At 35.4% G+C, this 17,241-nt stretch overlaps 3 protein-coding genes across 3 annotated transcripts in view; all 3 read right to left on the bottom strand.

Annotated features, from left to right (window-relative positions):
* Nucleotides 1-17,241, bottom strand: part of LOC145595471 (uncharacterized) — a 74,034-nt gene that overhangs the window by 9,457 nt on the left and 47,336 nt on the right. The window contains exon 2 of the mRNA XM_081651890.1: nucleotides 15,020-15,092. Within this exon, the coding sequence (XP_081508016.1) occupies nucleotides 15,020-15,092 (73 nt within the window). The remainder of the gene's footprint in view (nucleotides 1-15,019; nucleotides 15,093-17,241) is intronic.
* Nucleotides 5,236-6,114, bottom strand: LOC145595469 (uncharacterized). The gene has a single exon (XM_081651888.1). It carries the CDS (start codon nucleotides 6,031-6,033, stop codon nucleotides 5,440-5,442), a length of 594 nt encoding a protein of 197 aa, XP_081508014.1. The 5' UTR covers nucleotides 6,034-6,114; the 3' UTR covers nucleotides 5,236-5,439.
* Nucleotides 13,716-14,522, bottom strand: LOC145595903 (uncharacterized). Its single transcript, XM_081652333.1, has one exon. The coding sequence runs from the start codon at nucleotides 14,489-14,491 to the stop codon at nucleotides 13,931-13,933; it is 561 nt and encodes a 186-aa protein (XP_081508459.1). The 5' UTR covers nucleotides 14,492-14,522; the 3' UTR covers nucleotides 13,716-13,930.

The raw sequence follows: 17,241 nt of genomic DNA, 5'->3' as shown, positions 1-17,241 counted from the left end.
AATTAGCTAGGGGTTGGGTACGGTGAATACACAACCCACTACTAAAATTGGCCAAATTGCGACCGGCGCAAACGGTCGCAAAAAATAGTGAAAACGGTCGCAATACATAATTGTGACCGTCAACGGTCGCAACATGGCGGTCGTTATTATCATGGTCGCAAAAAAATAATATTACGACCGTTTGGCGGTCGCAGATTTTTAACGGTCGTTTTACCTATTTTCAACGACCGTTAAAAAAACGGTCGCAAATATTAAAAGTTGCGACCTCCTTATGAAACGGTCGCAAATATTGAATTTAGCGACCGCCATAAGCCGTCGCTAAAAGTATTAAAAAAACAAAAAAAAAAAGAAAAAGACCCACCCACCCACCCTTAACCCAGATCCACCCAAACCAGAACCCACCCAAACCACGCACCACCACTACCCTTCTTAAACAACCACTACCCGCCTCCGCCACCCTCTACCCACCATCACCTTTGCCCACCTTCAACCACCAATACCCACCACCACCTACCCACCTTTAACCCATTAAAATAGAAAAAGAAAAAAAAATCACCTACATAATTTTGAACAAAAAGCAAACAAAAATGAAATAAAACGTCATATCATCAAACAATCTAAGAAATTCGAACACATAAAGAACAAATTCGAGAAAATAAAATGCATAAATTATATAAAAAAGGAAATTTTGCAAAAAACCACCTTTTAAATTTTTTTTTTTGCAAATAACCACCTTTTAAAAAAAAATGTTGCAAAAGACTACCAATTTCAAAAATTTTGTTGCAAATTACCACTTTTTCAGCCAAATTTATCAATTGTTTTACATTGAATTGGTGGTAAGTTGCAACAAAATTTTTAAAATTGGTGGATTTTTGCAACATTTTTTTTAAAAGGTGGTTAAATTCAAAAAACAAGATTTAAAAGGTGGTTTTTTGCAAAATTTCCTATAAAAAAATCGAACAAAAATTAAATAAAAAAAATCGCCCAAAAATGCACAAAAATTAAACCAAAAAACGAACAAAAATTAAATTAAAAAAATCGCCCAATAATTATACCCAAAAAAAATTAAACCCACAACAATTAAACCCACAATTCGAACAAAAAAATTGACAAAAAAATCAAACAAAAATCTATGAAATTCGAACAAATATAGAACAAATTCGAACAAAAATATGAAAAACTCGAAGTAAAACCAAAATCAAAGGAATTCGAACAGAAAAGCAATTAAAAATCGATAACAAAATCAAACAAACATGGAAATTCGAATGGAAAACAAATTTCAACCAAAAAATTCGAAAATAAACAAAATTTTCTGAAAAATAAACATACCTTTCATAATATTCATAATATATCTTCCTCTTTAGGTTTATATGGTCAAATTCGACCAAGAAAACTCCAGATCTGGAATTTTTAAGATCGAATTTGACCATGAAAAACTATAACTCGCTTGTTGAAGAAATCCGAAAAAAATAATTTGTTTGTCGACGAAAATACGTACACCAAAACTACAGCTCTGAAAAAAATGAAGAAGAAAAAGAGAATGAAGATGGAGGGGCGTGAGAAGCGAACGAAAATGGAGAAGTCAGAAGAAGAAGAAGAAAGGAAATAAAAGAAGTAAGGATAGAGAAGAAAGAGATGGAGGAGCGTGAGAAAGAGAAGTAAGAAGGAAAGAGCAGGAGAGAGATAAGAAAGAGGGGTGAGCGGCTGAGGGAGTGTGAAGTAGATTAGGGTTTGTGAATAAGATATGCTTTTATGCCGTATTTTTTTAATTAGAAAAAGGGTCTTTTACGACCGTCTTTGCCGGTCGCAGATTATGATTATTTACGACCGTCTCTTTGACGGTCGCAGATTATGACGTTTACGACCGTCAGAGACGGTCGTAGATTTTGACATTTACGACCGTCTCTTTGACGGTCGCAGATTATGACATTTACGACCGTCTTTGACGGTTGCAAACGATTTATTTTAATTTGAAATTATTTTTATTTGTTCAAACATCCTAGCGACCGTCTAAAAGGCTAAAAACGGTCGTAAAACGGTCGCAAATTTGCGACTGTTGTCAAAGCAGTCGTAATATTGCGACCGCAAAAAAAAACGGTCGCAAAATATGAATTTTGCGACCGTTTTTCAGACGGTCGTAAAAAAACGGTCGCAATTTAGCCGAATTTTAGTAGTGACCATGCCATGGTTTGATTGATGTTAGTGCTTGCATATTTATTTTTGTTGATGATTGATTGTTAAAAAAAATTGGTTAATTGCATGTGTAATTGGATGGCCACTATTTGCTCATGTGTTCAGTTCTATGCTTGCATTGAAAGATGAAGTTAGGTTGTGAGCCTTTCTTGTATAATTAGATCGAATTTCTATCTTGATTACGGTTTCTTATTTGGATGATGTAGTATTTTTACTTGAGATAATTAGGTGAGAAATCCCAATTACTTGTGCCTTAATGCTATCTTGGACTGATCAAAAGACAAACCCGAGTTGGTAGTCTACTTCCCATCGTTAAGACCTGGTTGGCCTATCTTGTTAATTGATCGAGTTTGGTTTAGGAATGCTTAGTGTTGTGGCTTTAAAAGAAGGCAATAGTGCCCTTTTATCACCCAATTTGCGTTCATGCTTGCCTATTGTTTCGATCCATTGGTTTAGTTGGTGTCGATTCCCATTTTTGCCTAGTGTTTGTCTCCATAGTAGATATTTAGTCAAACCCCCAATTTGTGACCGAACTAGATTACAATCACTTTATAATCTTGGTGTACTCATACCCATTTCCTGTGGATAAATATGATCCTCTACCTACCCTAGAATTGTCTTAGGTTGGTTTAGGTAGAAATATTGTTTGGCTTAGGATGATTGTCCAACGACCGTACCGAGTTATTTATCTACCATCTGTAACCCTAAATCTCTTTTTAGTTCTTGTATTAGTTTGGTTAAGAGGTTTAAATTTTCTCGTTGTTCTCTTGAGTAAGTTGGGAGCTAGACTCCTTTTTGGACCATTGTAAAAAAATAATAATAATAAAAAAAAAAAAATTCCCAACATAACATTGCAATGCAATCACGTAGTTTGTGAGTGCAAATTTCAGATGGTTGGATTCAACCAAAAATAAATAATCTAATTTCTTTATATTGAATGAGACATGAGTCGATTTGAAATTACTAAAAAAGATTTGTCTTTCCATATGATTTTTGGTACCTATCTTAAATTCATTTTAATATTACAACCAATATTAAAAGTATAGTTTTTAGGCCACTAAACATTTTCTGTTAGGCTCCGTGAGCGGTCAACTATTAATTTTTCTTTTGATTTGCGTGTCAAAAAATTATTCTTTTAAAGTTTTAGAAGTCATTTTAAATCATTATATTCCAAGTTAAGCTCGAAATTAACAACAAAGTAACATACATGTCTCGTTTACGTGTCAAATAATGTCAATAATTTATGTGTAGTACAATTATTTCATTTGCACCGTACCAAAAATTGTGGGGTTGATATATCCAACTTGATGTACTTGTTAAACCATTAATAATGCAGGTAGAATTAAAACATAGAATAGTCAAAAGTTAATTGATATTTTCCTCAGCTAGTCAATCATTGCATTTTTTGTTAAGTGATTATCAAAACAATAAACATTACTCAAATAAATAGAGTAGATTTAGTTATCATAACACTAGCTTGTAATCATTGCATTTTTTGTTAAGTGATGATCAAAACATTAAACATTACTTTTGACACTTAGCTTGTAACAATTTATGAATTTGTCAGTTCTACTTAAGATATTGATTAGTTTGGTCAGTTCTACTTAAGATAATTTGCATTTACTACATACAAATTTAGAAAATTAGCTAACTAAAATTTCTTTCTACGAATTTGATTAATATTGGTCTGAGTTATACATGCATGGCTTATCATTAAGTCAACATAGTGAGCAGTATTTTATTGCTCCTTTTGTAATTAACCACATGTTTAGGATAACTTGTGCATAAGATAAAGGAATCTCATAATAGAAACAAATTAAGATTATTAATCTATTACATCAACAAAATTAAGCTTGAATCCTACTTTGTTACAGGTTAATCAGATGGCTACAATGAGAAAAGAAAATCTAATGAATTGGTTACTTAACACGAAGCAAATGACCGACATTTTCATAAAGAACACACACAGATTGACCTAAATCAATGTAACACTCCAAATGATATATTGTTAGTAACAGATAAAGTATCCAACAAAATTTGAAGCTAACAACTCATGAAAATGAGGAAACTGACGACATTTTAAATTAAGCTTAGTAACAAATAAAGTATCCGACAAAATGACCTTAGTATTTGTAACGTTCAATATATTGTTAGTTACAAATATATCTTGAGCAAAATGTAGCCGGAAGTATGTGATTTGTAACCATAAATTTAATTGTCAACTAGCTACAATAACTTAATGGACAAATTATTTAGATGCACATGTAATTTTCAATTTGCTTCAAACTAAAGATCTGTTCACTTCAACTTAATTTCAATTCAGTTCAGTTCACTTCAGTTGTTCTGCTCCAATCAGTTTAGTTGAGTTTAGCTCCAATCAGTTCCATTCAGTTTAATTCAACTCTAAATTCCTTCTCTCATAAAATATTCATTTCAGCTTAGTTTAGTTTAGTTCAGCACTAATGAGTTCAGTTCATCTCTAACCAGTTTAGCTCAGTTCAGTTCAGCTCAATTCAGTAAATGTAAATAGGTCCTAAAATATTCTAAATCGATTAAATATTTAATGCATTGTAATTGCTAATATTGTAGCCAGTTAACCGGTGGAGTGGGTGGCGCAATGGAGGGGGGCAATAGTACGTCGTGGATAAGAGTGAGAGTGAGGAAATTTATGGAGTTAGCTTATTTTTTAAGGATGAAATCACAAGCCTACTGCATTAGCTTGAGTTTTTTTTTTTATTTGATTTTTTTTTTTTTTCTTTTGTGTAACTTTCATTAAATTTTTAAAAAAGGCCATTCCTAAGTCATCATTGGTTTTAAACCAGTGCACTTTGTAAGTAAAGGGCACCGGATTAGTGAACCAGTGTCTTTAATCACCGCTTATTTTTTATTTTATTTTTTCATTTTTTACCAACATTTTAGTCACATTTAAAGAGCCCAAACCAACGCCTTTCTCTTGGTGGTTAGTTTATTTGCGTGGAGAAATGGAAATTGAGATTTTGATAATCTAAAAAAAAAATGATTTGATAGATAGATAGATAGATAAGACTGATAAAAGTAGTAGATTTATAATAATGAGATGATCATACAAGGTATGTTCCAATGATGGGCTGCTTACATGTAAGCAGATTTATTGAAACAAACAAAAGTAGAAACATACAGGATATAACACAAACGTACATGATAGATAATTAACGTTCATACATGAGCTCCCATCATTAGTGCGATTGGAAGCGTGAACTTGGCTTATTAAGCAACAAGAATAGGATTAAAAGGAAGAATATTTTCGGGGTTGGTGTTGGCAACAACGGTGTCATAGAAAGCGAGTTTGGCACATTTGGGGGCTTGATTAGGGAATAACATGTAGGGGAAGGCTGGACTATCACCTTTGTCAGACTTAAACATAAACAACTTTAAGTTAAAAGGTCCATAAGAGGCTTCGGCACCGGTTATGGTCATGAGTGGACCAAATGGGGCTGCATCGAGCCAAGGGAGAAGCTTAACATAGAGTTGGACAGTCACTCCCTTAACTTCGGTCAGTTTGTCTTGTGATAAGACCGCCGATATCCTTTCTGAACACTTGAGTACATTTTGAATAGCACCAAGTGTATTAATCACGGTACATTTATCACGTAAGTTAATATTTAACCTGATGGAGTTAACGTTGACAGTATCGCAGCTGAAGCTGACAGCATAACCAGGGAAAATCGAGGGCGGTAACCCATAATGCTTCAAGATCTCAGGGATCGTTGAAGCAGGGCAGTGGGCATAGGCGGAGGACAGTGTTAGAGCAAGAGTAATTCCGAGGAGAGCGAGGGAGGTAGTGGTTGTTTTTGGAGACATTTTTATTATTGGAAAAACTTTGCTTATGTTTATGTTTATGTTTATGTTTATGTTGGATGTTTTAATTGGTGTTGAAGCATGCATTTGATGCTACTGTATTTATAGATTAGAAGGTCAAGGCATTCACTCCTTGCTTTATTAATAGGTTCGTTGAATCTTCGTTGTAGTCCCCCACTTTAGCTAGATTTGAAATTATACAGTAAGAGATAATTTAATTTGGCACCATTAAGGGCATGCATGCATGTGTATCACGAATTAAAGCATTTTATGAAAATATCAACCAATCAATAAATCATGTTTGGCACCATTGATGAATTGTATTCACGAATTGACAACCGTCCATGCCAGTGTTATTAATCAACCATTCCCTTATATGATTCATATAACTTCCATTTACGATACAAATTCACACTAGTCAGCACAAAAAACTAGTCAAAAATCAAGTCTAGCTCCTCTTAATTTTAGGCCGGACAAGGATTTTTGGAGACATTTTCGTTTATGATTTTGTGTTGGATGTTTTGCGTTTTAAACACAATGTTTATAGATTCAATCAGGGAGACGTTCAATCCTTAAAGCATCCACTCCTTGCATCTCCTTGTATACATTGCCTTACAAAATTATGACTGTATATGCTTATTCGATCATCAGTATAACAATAATATTACTTTATTGCATGTATTTTCTTGTTTGTAATCACCTATTCATAGAGGTTTCATAAATTAACGTGACCGACCAAATCTAATAAAACAAATTCATATTTCGAATTTTTTTAACACAATAATTTAGCTTGACCTTCCATTTAAGTATATTAAATAAACCTAACCTGACCCAGACACTCGAATTTTCTCTCTCTCTTTTTTTTTTCTTGGTTTTGAAAAACAACATTAAATGACCTGGGTAAATAACTATGGAACTGTCGGTGGTTGTATGTTGCTACTTTGAATAGAGTATTTTATCATTGTCAAACTCCATGATTAGTAAAGCGTAGTAATATACGTTGTGCACTTATTTTTTCTAAACTATGAAATCAGATTTTTTTTGCATGGAAAAAGTGATTTATATTTACTCAAAATAAACAAAAAAGAAATAATCTCTGTCGTCCATTTTAAAAAAAATTTGGTAGTCAAAAGTCATATGACTACATTAGAATCCCGTCATTATATATTCAGGCTCCAACTCTTCCATTTGTCAATCAAATTCTTTTTATAGTGTTACAATCTAATCTAAATATGGCCTTGTATGCTCCAGACATCTAATTTCCATGTATTTAAATCACATTATTAAATACATGGAAATTAGATTATTGTTGATGCAATTTGTCATATAATTTTGACGTTCATTTTTATTATGCTCAAGGTTTTGTTGATTAGGGTCATTGTTTCTAGTAGTAGACTTTAAGCTATGATGATGTTATTTTTGTCTGGCTAGAGCGAAGAAGATGAAGAAAAGGGTTTTTGGTGGTTCTTACATCAATGTCCAAACACTATTTTTAAGAATTCGTTAAAAAAACAATTAATTGTCCATACTTATATTTGTGTACGTTTTCCCTGTAAATTGCTTAATTTTAAAAAAGAAAATCCTAGTTCAACCTAGAACCACAGTCAACGATAGAGGTTTTACAATGCCACTGATCTTGTTTGCGATTTCAGCCTGTACTCCCAGCCACTTATTTTAACTTGTATTCCTTTTGTCCTGATACTTATTATACTATGTACTACTCCCTCCCCCTAAAAATTACATTCTTATTTCTAACATTTATTTCTCACACAATATAAGAAAGTTTTAGGGACACAGGAAGTACGTATTAGCATGCATAAAGAAAAAGGTATACCGTACATCTGATGATTCTGATGTTGATAATCCTCCAAGTACACCAAATACCATATAGCAAATTTTATATTATAAAACTCCCCCTTTGGACTCCATCCTATGGGTTTTTTAAATTTGGTGTCCACTCTACTATTGTAATTATTACGAAACCGAGAAAATATGTAAGAAGGGATAATTTGATCAAGTACTAAAATTTGACAATCAAAAACACTCTTTCTCTCTCTATAGTGTTGAGTTTATAAAGGGAGCTGAGAAAGATTAATAACTTGATTACCTTAATACCAAAGATTACACGACTTATATAGACTAGCAAAATAACTAACAACTAGAATAATGGAAGCATTACTGACATGATGCATGTAACACATGACCCACTAGTCCACTAGTGCACTACCTACCAAATTATCTCAACAAACAATAAAATAAGTCAGACCAATAACCATAACACTTAAAAATAGGAAATACGTTGACTAACACTATTTTGAAGCACTACAACCAACACACCCCCTTCACAAAAGTCTAGAGTTTCAATTTTAGGCAAACCAACAACCATATTTTTTCTGCCTAACAATTGTAACCCTTTAACATGCAAATGACCATATCTCAAATGCCACAAACTTGACTCACTGTTCCCTTTCATAACCAATGCACTACTAACATCACCTTGTGCTACATTAAGGAGAAACATTTTATTTGGAGTCATTTGAATTCTCACAATTTCATGATTAGATTTTTTATCATAAATGTTGCAACAATCATCTTCAAATATCACAGAATAACCACCCTTAATTAATTGACCAACACTCAATAAATTATGGATAATAGAAGGCACATACTGGACATCATGAAGAAGCTTTGTACCACCATTAGAAGTCGGGATTGCTACGGTGCCTCTGCCTTCAACTTTGATTTGCTTGTCATTCCCAAGTCGAACTTCTGACTTCTTCGTTTCATCAAGATTCTTGAACAACTTTCTTTCACCGGACATGTGGTTAGAGCAACCACTATCTACAAACCAAACACCATTGTCCATCAGATCGAGCCTTGAGTGAGCCATGAACAGGTTGCTCTCCTCTTGTTGATCCTCCGTAAAATTTGCCTTTGATTCACCTCTTTGCTTACTCCAACAATCAGCTTCTTTCACTACTAGAAAACTGCAGTTTTCCGACGGAAAAAATCCCTCGAAAACACCTTGTTTTCCGTCGGAGAACCCGTTTCCGACGGAATTTCGTCAGAAACTGTCGTCGGAAAACCCTTTGTAGGAAAATCGTCCTTTTCCGACGGAATTTCCGTCGGAAAAACTTTTCCGACGGATTTCTGACGGAATCCTTCCGTCGGAAGATATTTTCTGGCACCAGAATAGTCCGTCGGAAACTGATCTATAGAAATTAAAAAAAAATGTCGCGCCACCACCGGCGCGGCGTATCACCACCTCAAAACACCACCAGCCCTTAACTAACCCTAAGCCCAGACCGATACTCCCCAAACTAACCACGATCCAGCCACCACCACCCTCGAACCCTAGCCCAGAACCACTAAAATCAGCCACCACCACCGTATCCTAACCCAGAACCACCAGCCACCACCACCGAACCTTAACTCAGAACCACCCGAATTAGTCACTGTCACCGAACCTTAACCCAGAACCACACAAATCAGCCCGCACCAGCACCGAACCCTAACCCTGGACCACACAAATCAACCACCACCACCGCACCTTAAACCACCCAAAAACCAGACCCACAACCACGCAAAAATCAGAATTAACTTAACAAAAAAAAACCAGAAAAATCAAGAAATAAGAAAGAAAATTAAAAACAAGAAAACTTACCTATTAAAAATCGAAAATGGCCTTAATTTTGAACTCGAATTCGGTTTAAAATGGCCAAATTCGACTATGAAAACTCTAGATCTAGAATTTTCATAGTTGAATTAGACCTAAAAACCTTTAATTTGTTTTATCATGAGGAGAGAGAAAGGACGAAACCCTTGATGAATTGTTGTTGATGTCGGTAACAATGGTATTGCTGGAAATTATTGAGGTGTTGGTTGTTGTTAGTCAAGGATAGAAGAAAGAGGGGAAAGAAGAGGATAGAAGAAAAGAGAGGACCAGGAGAGAGAAAGAAAGAAAGAGAAGAAAAGAAGGAGAAGAAAAGAGGCGGACCAGGAGAGAGAAAGAAAGAAAGAGAAGAGAGGAAGGAGAAGAAGAGAAGAGAGGAAGGAGCAGAAAGAGCGGACCAAGAGAGAGAAAGAAAGAGAAGAGAGGAAGAAGAAGAAAGAGGCGGACCAGGAAGGAGAAAAGGGGCGGAAGAGAAAAGGGGGTAGGGTTAGGGTTTAAAGACTATCTTTTATTATTATTTTTTTTTAAGTTATATTTCGACGGAAAATCCGTCGGAAATTTCCGATGGAATATTTATCTGTTGGAAATTACCATTTCCGACGAATTATTCCGTCGGAAAGTACAAAATTTCCGACGGATTTATATTCCGTCGGAAATTTCCGACGGATTTGCGACGGATTGCTTAATTTCGTCGGAAATATACGACGGAAAAAAATCCATCGGAAATTTTGTACTTTCCGACGGAATTACATGTCCGTCGGAACCATTCCGTCGGAATTTGCCTGTTTTCTAGTAGTGTTTGTGGCCGGATTTCTTGCAATAATGGCATTGAATGTTACTTTTGGAATGCCGATTACCTCCTCCATGTTGGCCACGACCTCCTCCATAGCCATGTCCTCTGCTTCCTCCGCGACCTCGTCCACGGAAGCCTCCTTTATTAACTCCTCTACCACCTGAATTTTCATTCTTCCCCTTAAAGGAAGATTCTCCTTTCACCTAAAATGCCTTCTCCTCACCTTTCTCATCATCCTTTTTAAATCTAGCCTCATGAGCTAACAATGTACACATCAATTCATCAAATGTGTAATTTGATAAATCCTTTGACTCTTCAATTGCAACAACAACAGGATTAAAATCACTATCTAAACTTCTTAACACTTTACTGACCACTCGTTCATTGCTAATACTTTCCCCATAAGACTTCATTTGATTAACAATGCCAAAGACTCTAGACAAATAACTCTGTATTGTCTCCTTTTTACCCTTATTCAACCCATCAAATTCAGAACGAAGTGATTGTAATTTGACAGAAATTACCTTCTTATCACCATAGTATTCACGCTTGACGATCTCCCATGCCGCCTTTGCTGTCTTGGAAGAAGAAATACGAGGGAAAATGTCATCATCCACTGCAGTTTGGATGAAAAATAAGGCCTTTGCATCCTTTTTGCGATTTTCACGCAATCTTTGATCGGGTTCTTGCGGTGGCTCCGCCGGTTCATCATACCCGTTCTCAACAATTTCCCACAACTCTTGAGATCTAAACATGGTTTGCATTTTTATACTCCAAAGGTGGTATTTTTCCCCTTTAAAAATTGGGATAAGAGGTTAAGCTGAAGTATTAACACCACACAAGAGATGTCATTAAATAATGGCAATGAAATTAATACTCCTCCTAACACACCAGCTGGAAGTACATCATCAACACCTAAAAGCTCCAGAAACACCTCATCCGGATCAAGCTCTTCATCAGAAACACCACCCAGGAAGTTCAAGTCTTTGAAGGAAGTGTATGAGTCTTGCTCATTTGCTCTGTATGTGTCAGAACCTACTTGTTTTGATGAACAATTGAAAATGAAGAAAGGGAAGCAGCAATGATAGATGAAATGACGGCAATTGTACACAACCACACGTGGGATTTGGTTGATCTTCCAGAAGGCAAGACTCCCATTGGCCTCAAGTGGGTCTACAAAGTTAAGCATCATGCAGATGGAAGTATCCAGAAGTTCAAGGCGAGGCTCGTGGCTAAGGGGTATGCACAACATCAAGGTATTGACTTTGATGAAACTTTCTCACCCGTAGCTCGTTTTGAAACAGTGCGAATGTTATTGTCTTTGGGTGCTAAATTGAATTTACCAATTTATCAATTTGATGTAAAATCTGCTTTCTTGAATGGAGAGTTAGAAGAGGAAGTTTTTGTGTCACAACCCGAAGGCTTTGTTGTTAGTGGACAGGAGAACAAAGTCTATAGGCTCCGGAAGGCTCTCTACGGTTTGAAACAAGCACCGAGGGCATGGTATAAAAGGATTGACTCATACTTTCGGGAAAATGGTTTTGTTAGGAGTGAGAATGAGCCAACATTGTATGTAAAAAATCACAAAAATGGTGATTTTTTAATTGTTTGCATTTATGTTGATGATATGATTTATTTAGGGTCTTCTGAAAAATTGATTGCTGAATTTAAATCATGTATGATGAAGGAGTTTGAAATGTCAGATTTAGGCTTGCTGCAATATTTTCTTGGGCTTGAGGTAAACCAGGTGGAAGATGGCATATTTCTCTCACAAAAGAAATATGCAAAAGATATATTATTCAGGTTTCATATGCATAACAGCAAGCCTGTTGCAACACCTATGAATGCTAATGAAAAATTGCAGCTTGATGATGGTACGGGTGTTGTTGATCCGAGTTATTACAGAAGCTTGGTTGGTGGGTTAAATTATTTAACTCATACTCGGCCTGATATCATGTACTCAGTGAGTGTGTTATCACGATATATGCATAGTCCTACAAGGCAGCATCTTGGAGCAGCAAAAAGGGTACTTCGTTACAGTGCCGGAACTGCAGATTTTGGTATTTGGTACTCAAAAGATGCAAATTTCAGCCTACTCGGGTATAGTGACAGCGATTGGGCAGGTTGCATTGATGATAGAAAGAGTACTTCCGGTCATGTTTACAACTTGGGGTCGGGTGCAATATCTTGGAGCTCAAAGAAGCAAGAAGTGGTAGCATTGTCATCGTCTGAAGCAGAGTACGTTGCTGTGACAGCAGCAGCTTGTCAGGGAGTTTGGCTACGAAGACTACTAGCTGATGTAAGGTGTGAGCAGAAGGAAGCAACAGAAATATTTTGTGACAACAAAGCAACTATAGCTATGACTAAAAATCCGGCTTTCCATAGTAGAACGAAGCATATTGATATATGCTACCATTTTATTCGAAGCCTAGCTGTAAAGAAAGAAATTGAGTTGAAGTTCTGTCCAACCAACAATCAAGTTGCTGATGTCCTCACCAAAGCACTCCCTCTTGATAAGCATGTGTATTTTCGACATAAGCTTGGAGTATGTAGTTTTGAAGCAAGGGGGTGTGTTGGATATAATAGAGTAACACAATATAATATAGTAGAAGAAGGCTGACTTTTCATTACTTAATAAAGAAACATAACATCAATGCCTTATATAGGCTAATATCCCAAAACAAACAAAGCTAAAAACAAGGAAACTACTTACATAATGATAAGAACAAGATTCCACTAATAGAAAGTGCTTAAACAAATAAACCCATTAACTTCTAACTTATTGTTGACTTAAGCAAAATACTAGCAACTAAATCAGAAACTTTAGGAACTAACTACCCCACTAACCAACGTTCATATTTTTGAAGCATATTACTCAATATATAGAACTCCCGTACATAGATGATTAGGTAGATAAAGATTACAGAATAAAGGGTACAAATTTATAATTTGGTACACCACTGTAGAAACTATAAAGAGAGATGCGAAGAGATAAAAAAATGTTACCAATCTGATTATATTCTACTCAATGCAAAGTTACAATTTATAGAAATTAAAATAACAAACTAAGCCTAAGACCTAGAGATAATCCCATGATCAGCTAACATAAAAATAGGCTAATAATAATTGAAGTTAGTTTAGTTTATTTGGCAATAGACATGCATTTTGATCCCAAAAAAACTTAAACAAATATAGATAAGACTCACAAAAGTAGTTGATTAATATCACAACATGCATGATAATACAAGGTATGTTACAGTGATGGGCTGCTTACATGTAAGCAGATTTATTGAAAGAAACAAAAGTAGAAACATAAAGGATGTAACACAAACGTACATGATAGATAATTCATTCACGTTCGTAGATGAACTCGCATGTCGCATCAGCAAGCTAAGTGCAAGACTGTGCGCGAGTGGAAGCCTGAAGTTGGCTTATTAAGCAACAAGAAGAGGATTAAAAGGTAGTAGGCGGCCAGCGAGAACGAAAGGAGGTGTGGGATCACATTTGGGGGGATTCGGAGGGAATGCAAAGAAGGGGAAGGGTGGACTGTTACCTCTGTTGGAAATAAACTCAAAATATTTTAAGCCCAAGAACTCGTAAACTTTGGCACCGGTTATGGTCATGGGCCCGCTAGGGAACGGGATTGGGATTTTGCCCGAGAGATGGACAGTGACTCCCTCAACGTCGGCGAGAGTCCTATAAGATAGGATCGCCGATATCTCTTTTTTGCACGTGAGAACATTTATGACTCCAAACAGTTCCCTAGTCACCACACATTCACCCTTCAAGTTAATCGATAACTTGAGGGCGTTTTCGGTGATGACATCGCAGCTGAAGCTCTGCACATTACTAGGGAAAATCGACGGTGGTAAATCATAAAGGTTCAGGATTTCAGGGATTGAAGCAGCAGGGCATTGGGCATGGGCGGAGGACAGTGTACGAGCAACAGTAAGTGCGAAGAGAGCGAGGGAGATAGTGGCTGTTTTTGGAGACATTTTCGTTACACTTTGTTTATGTTTATGTTGGATGTTTTTGTGTTGAACCATGCACTTCATGATACTCTATTTATAGATGGGAAGGTTAAGCTAATAAGCTAAGGCATCCACTCCTTGCTAATCAGCTTTATGGATAGACTAATAAGCTAATAGTCCCCCACTTTGGCTCCATTTGGTAGGGTGTAAATCGTTTTTAGATGAAAATATTTTTTCATGGAAAATCTTTTACATTGGAAAATTCATTTTTATGAACGTTTTTCGTTGTTTGGTTGCATGTAAAATGATTTTCCATTTTAAGCATTTTTCATTGTTTAGTTGAACTGAAAATGAATTACTTCAATTGTAAGGGAAAATGAATTCCCTCCACTTGTGATGGAAAATATCTTTCTTCTAAATTGGGGGAAAACGTATTCAATAAAATGGAAAATGATTTTAGCTGCGAGTGGAAGCGTGAACTTGGCTTATTAAGCAACAAGAATAGGATTAAAAGGAAGAATATTTTCCGGGTTGGTGTTGGCAACAACGGTGTCATAGAAAGCGAGATTGGCACATTTGGGGGCTTGATTAGGGAATAACATGTAGGGGAAGGCTGGACTATCACCTTTGTCAGACTTAAACATAAACAACTTTAAGTTAAAAGGTCCGTAAGAGGCTTCGGCACCGGTTATGGTCATGAGTGGACCAAATGGGGCTGCATCGAGCCAAGGGAGAAGCTTAACATAGAGTTGGACAGTCACTCCCTTAATATTATACTACCTTCGTTACATATTAGTTGCAACTCAATATTTGTAAGAGATAAAATATTTCAAAGTTGGAACTAATATGTAACAGAGGTAGTAGCTAATATTTGGGTGACTGTCCAACTATATTGTTATAATATGCAGCTTAACTTTAAGTTGCATATTATAGCTAGCCCTATATTTTTCTTGAATTGGTCGTAGTCTCCCAATTTAGGTAGCATTGAATAATTGATGTTTCAGTTTTTTTCTTCTTTTTTTTTTTTACGGCATGTGTTTCACTAAGGGAGATCCAGTTAAAAAACCAAAGGGCTTTTCTACATGGTACCCCAAATATTGCGCTTTCTATTTTGTGCCCTCGTAAATCCAAACTTATAACAAAGGGTTTTTCTACATGGTACCCCCAAATATTACGTTTTCTATTTTGTGCCTTTCTAAATCCAAACTTCTAAATGGTGCCCACAAGTTTTACGTATTGTTTTATATATGCTTTTCATACGTTGTTTTGTTAACAACAATTAACCTTTGGTTAAGATAACCACCCACGTTAGTTAATTACTATTTAAAAATTTTCCCTGTTTTATTTTGAATGATTATCTCATTGAATTCCCATTTGTTACAAACCCTAAAATTTTTGCTCAGAAATTCATAGCTAATAAGGATTGATTAATATATACAATAACATTGCCAAATTCTTCTTCGCTTTTTTTCGATTAGAATTTTGGTGTTCTTCGTTCAAGCAAAGGTATGATTGAACAACATTTTTTCATCCTAAATTGATAATGTATTTCTTGTTAATTATTGTGTACAATAATTAAAAATGATTACATTAACTAAAAGCGTTGGTAAATTTCATACTAGAAGTTCGTTGTTGGGTTGATTGTCCACTTAATCAATCTACTGTATATTTTGATGCTATGGCATGCCATGTAATCTAATGATTTTAATTTTTAATTGGCTTCAATTTTTCGTTTCAATTGTCAGTGTAAATTTCTTGCAATGTGTCCTTTATGTTTGCCATGTTAAATGTCTTGAATTTGTTTGGGTGGAGTTGTTGTGGTTTACAAAGTATTAAATCTTATGGTTAGTTCAGAGAAAATAATTCATTTTATCAATATTTATTATGGAGAAGAAGATGAAAGAAGCTGACAATGGTGGAAGATCGTAAGTTTGGAGGATATGTAATAAGCACATTATCTTATAAAGTTATAATAACATATTACTAACCAATTTTTTTAAAGTTAAAGGGAAAAAATATATATATTGCTAACCATAGTTAGTAGTCAATTAAAAGTGTTTAACATTAACATAATGAATGGTTAAAATGATTAAGTTAAATACTACCTCCGTTAAATGTTATCTGCAACTTTTGCCATTTTTGTCCGCTAAACATTATGTGCAACAAAAAATTTCTTTCCTCTTTTAGTAAAAAAAAACTAGTCAAATGTCAATTTTACCCTCATTAAAAAAATTAAAACACAATTTACTAATTATAATCAGATTTAATTAATCACTAATTTCTCTCCCAATTTTCACCCCAACTAACCCAATTTAATTCATCAACTCTTCATCATCAACTATTCATCTTCAACTCAAGAAATCCAAAATCATCTACATTCATCTTCATCTTTATTCATCTACATCTTCATCTTCATCTTCCCCCATATATTCTCTCTCTTCTCTCAATATCATTATCTCTCTTCATCTTTCTTAGATCTTCTTTCTCTCTCTTCAACTTCTTTAAAAATTTGTAGTGGGTTTTATGGATTTGAGTTCTTCTTTCTCTTTCTTCAGCTTTCAAGAAGTTCAATTCGTGATGAATTTGTGGGATTTTCTCGGTTTTCCGACGGATCGGGGTTTTGTTTTCGAGGAGGTGGGTTTTTCTGTGTTTTGATTTAAGTTGGGGTGGGATTTCTGGTTTTTGATTTTCGTGGGGGTGGGTTGTTCTGGGTTTTGATTTTCGTGGGGTGGGTTTTTCCGGATCTGATTTTCGTGGGGGCCGGATTTTCTGGG

The sequence above is a fragment of the Chenopodium album genome, chromosome 19 (assembly GCF_948465745.1).
Source record: "Chenopodium album chromosome 19, dcCheAlbu1.1, whole genome shotgun sequence".
NCBI lineage: Eukaryota > Viridiplantae > Streptophyta > Magnoliopsida > Caryophyllales > Amaranthaceae > Chenopodium > Chenopodium album.
This window is presented reverse-complemented; position numbering and strand designations above follow the sequence as displayed.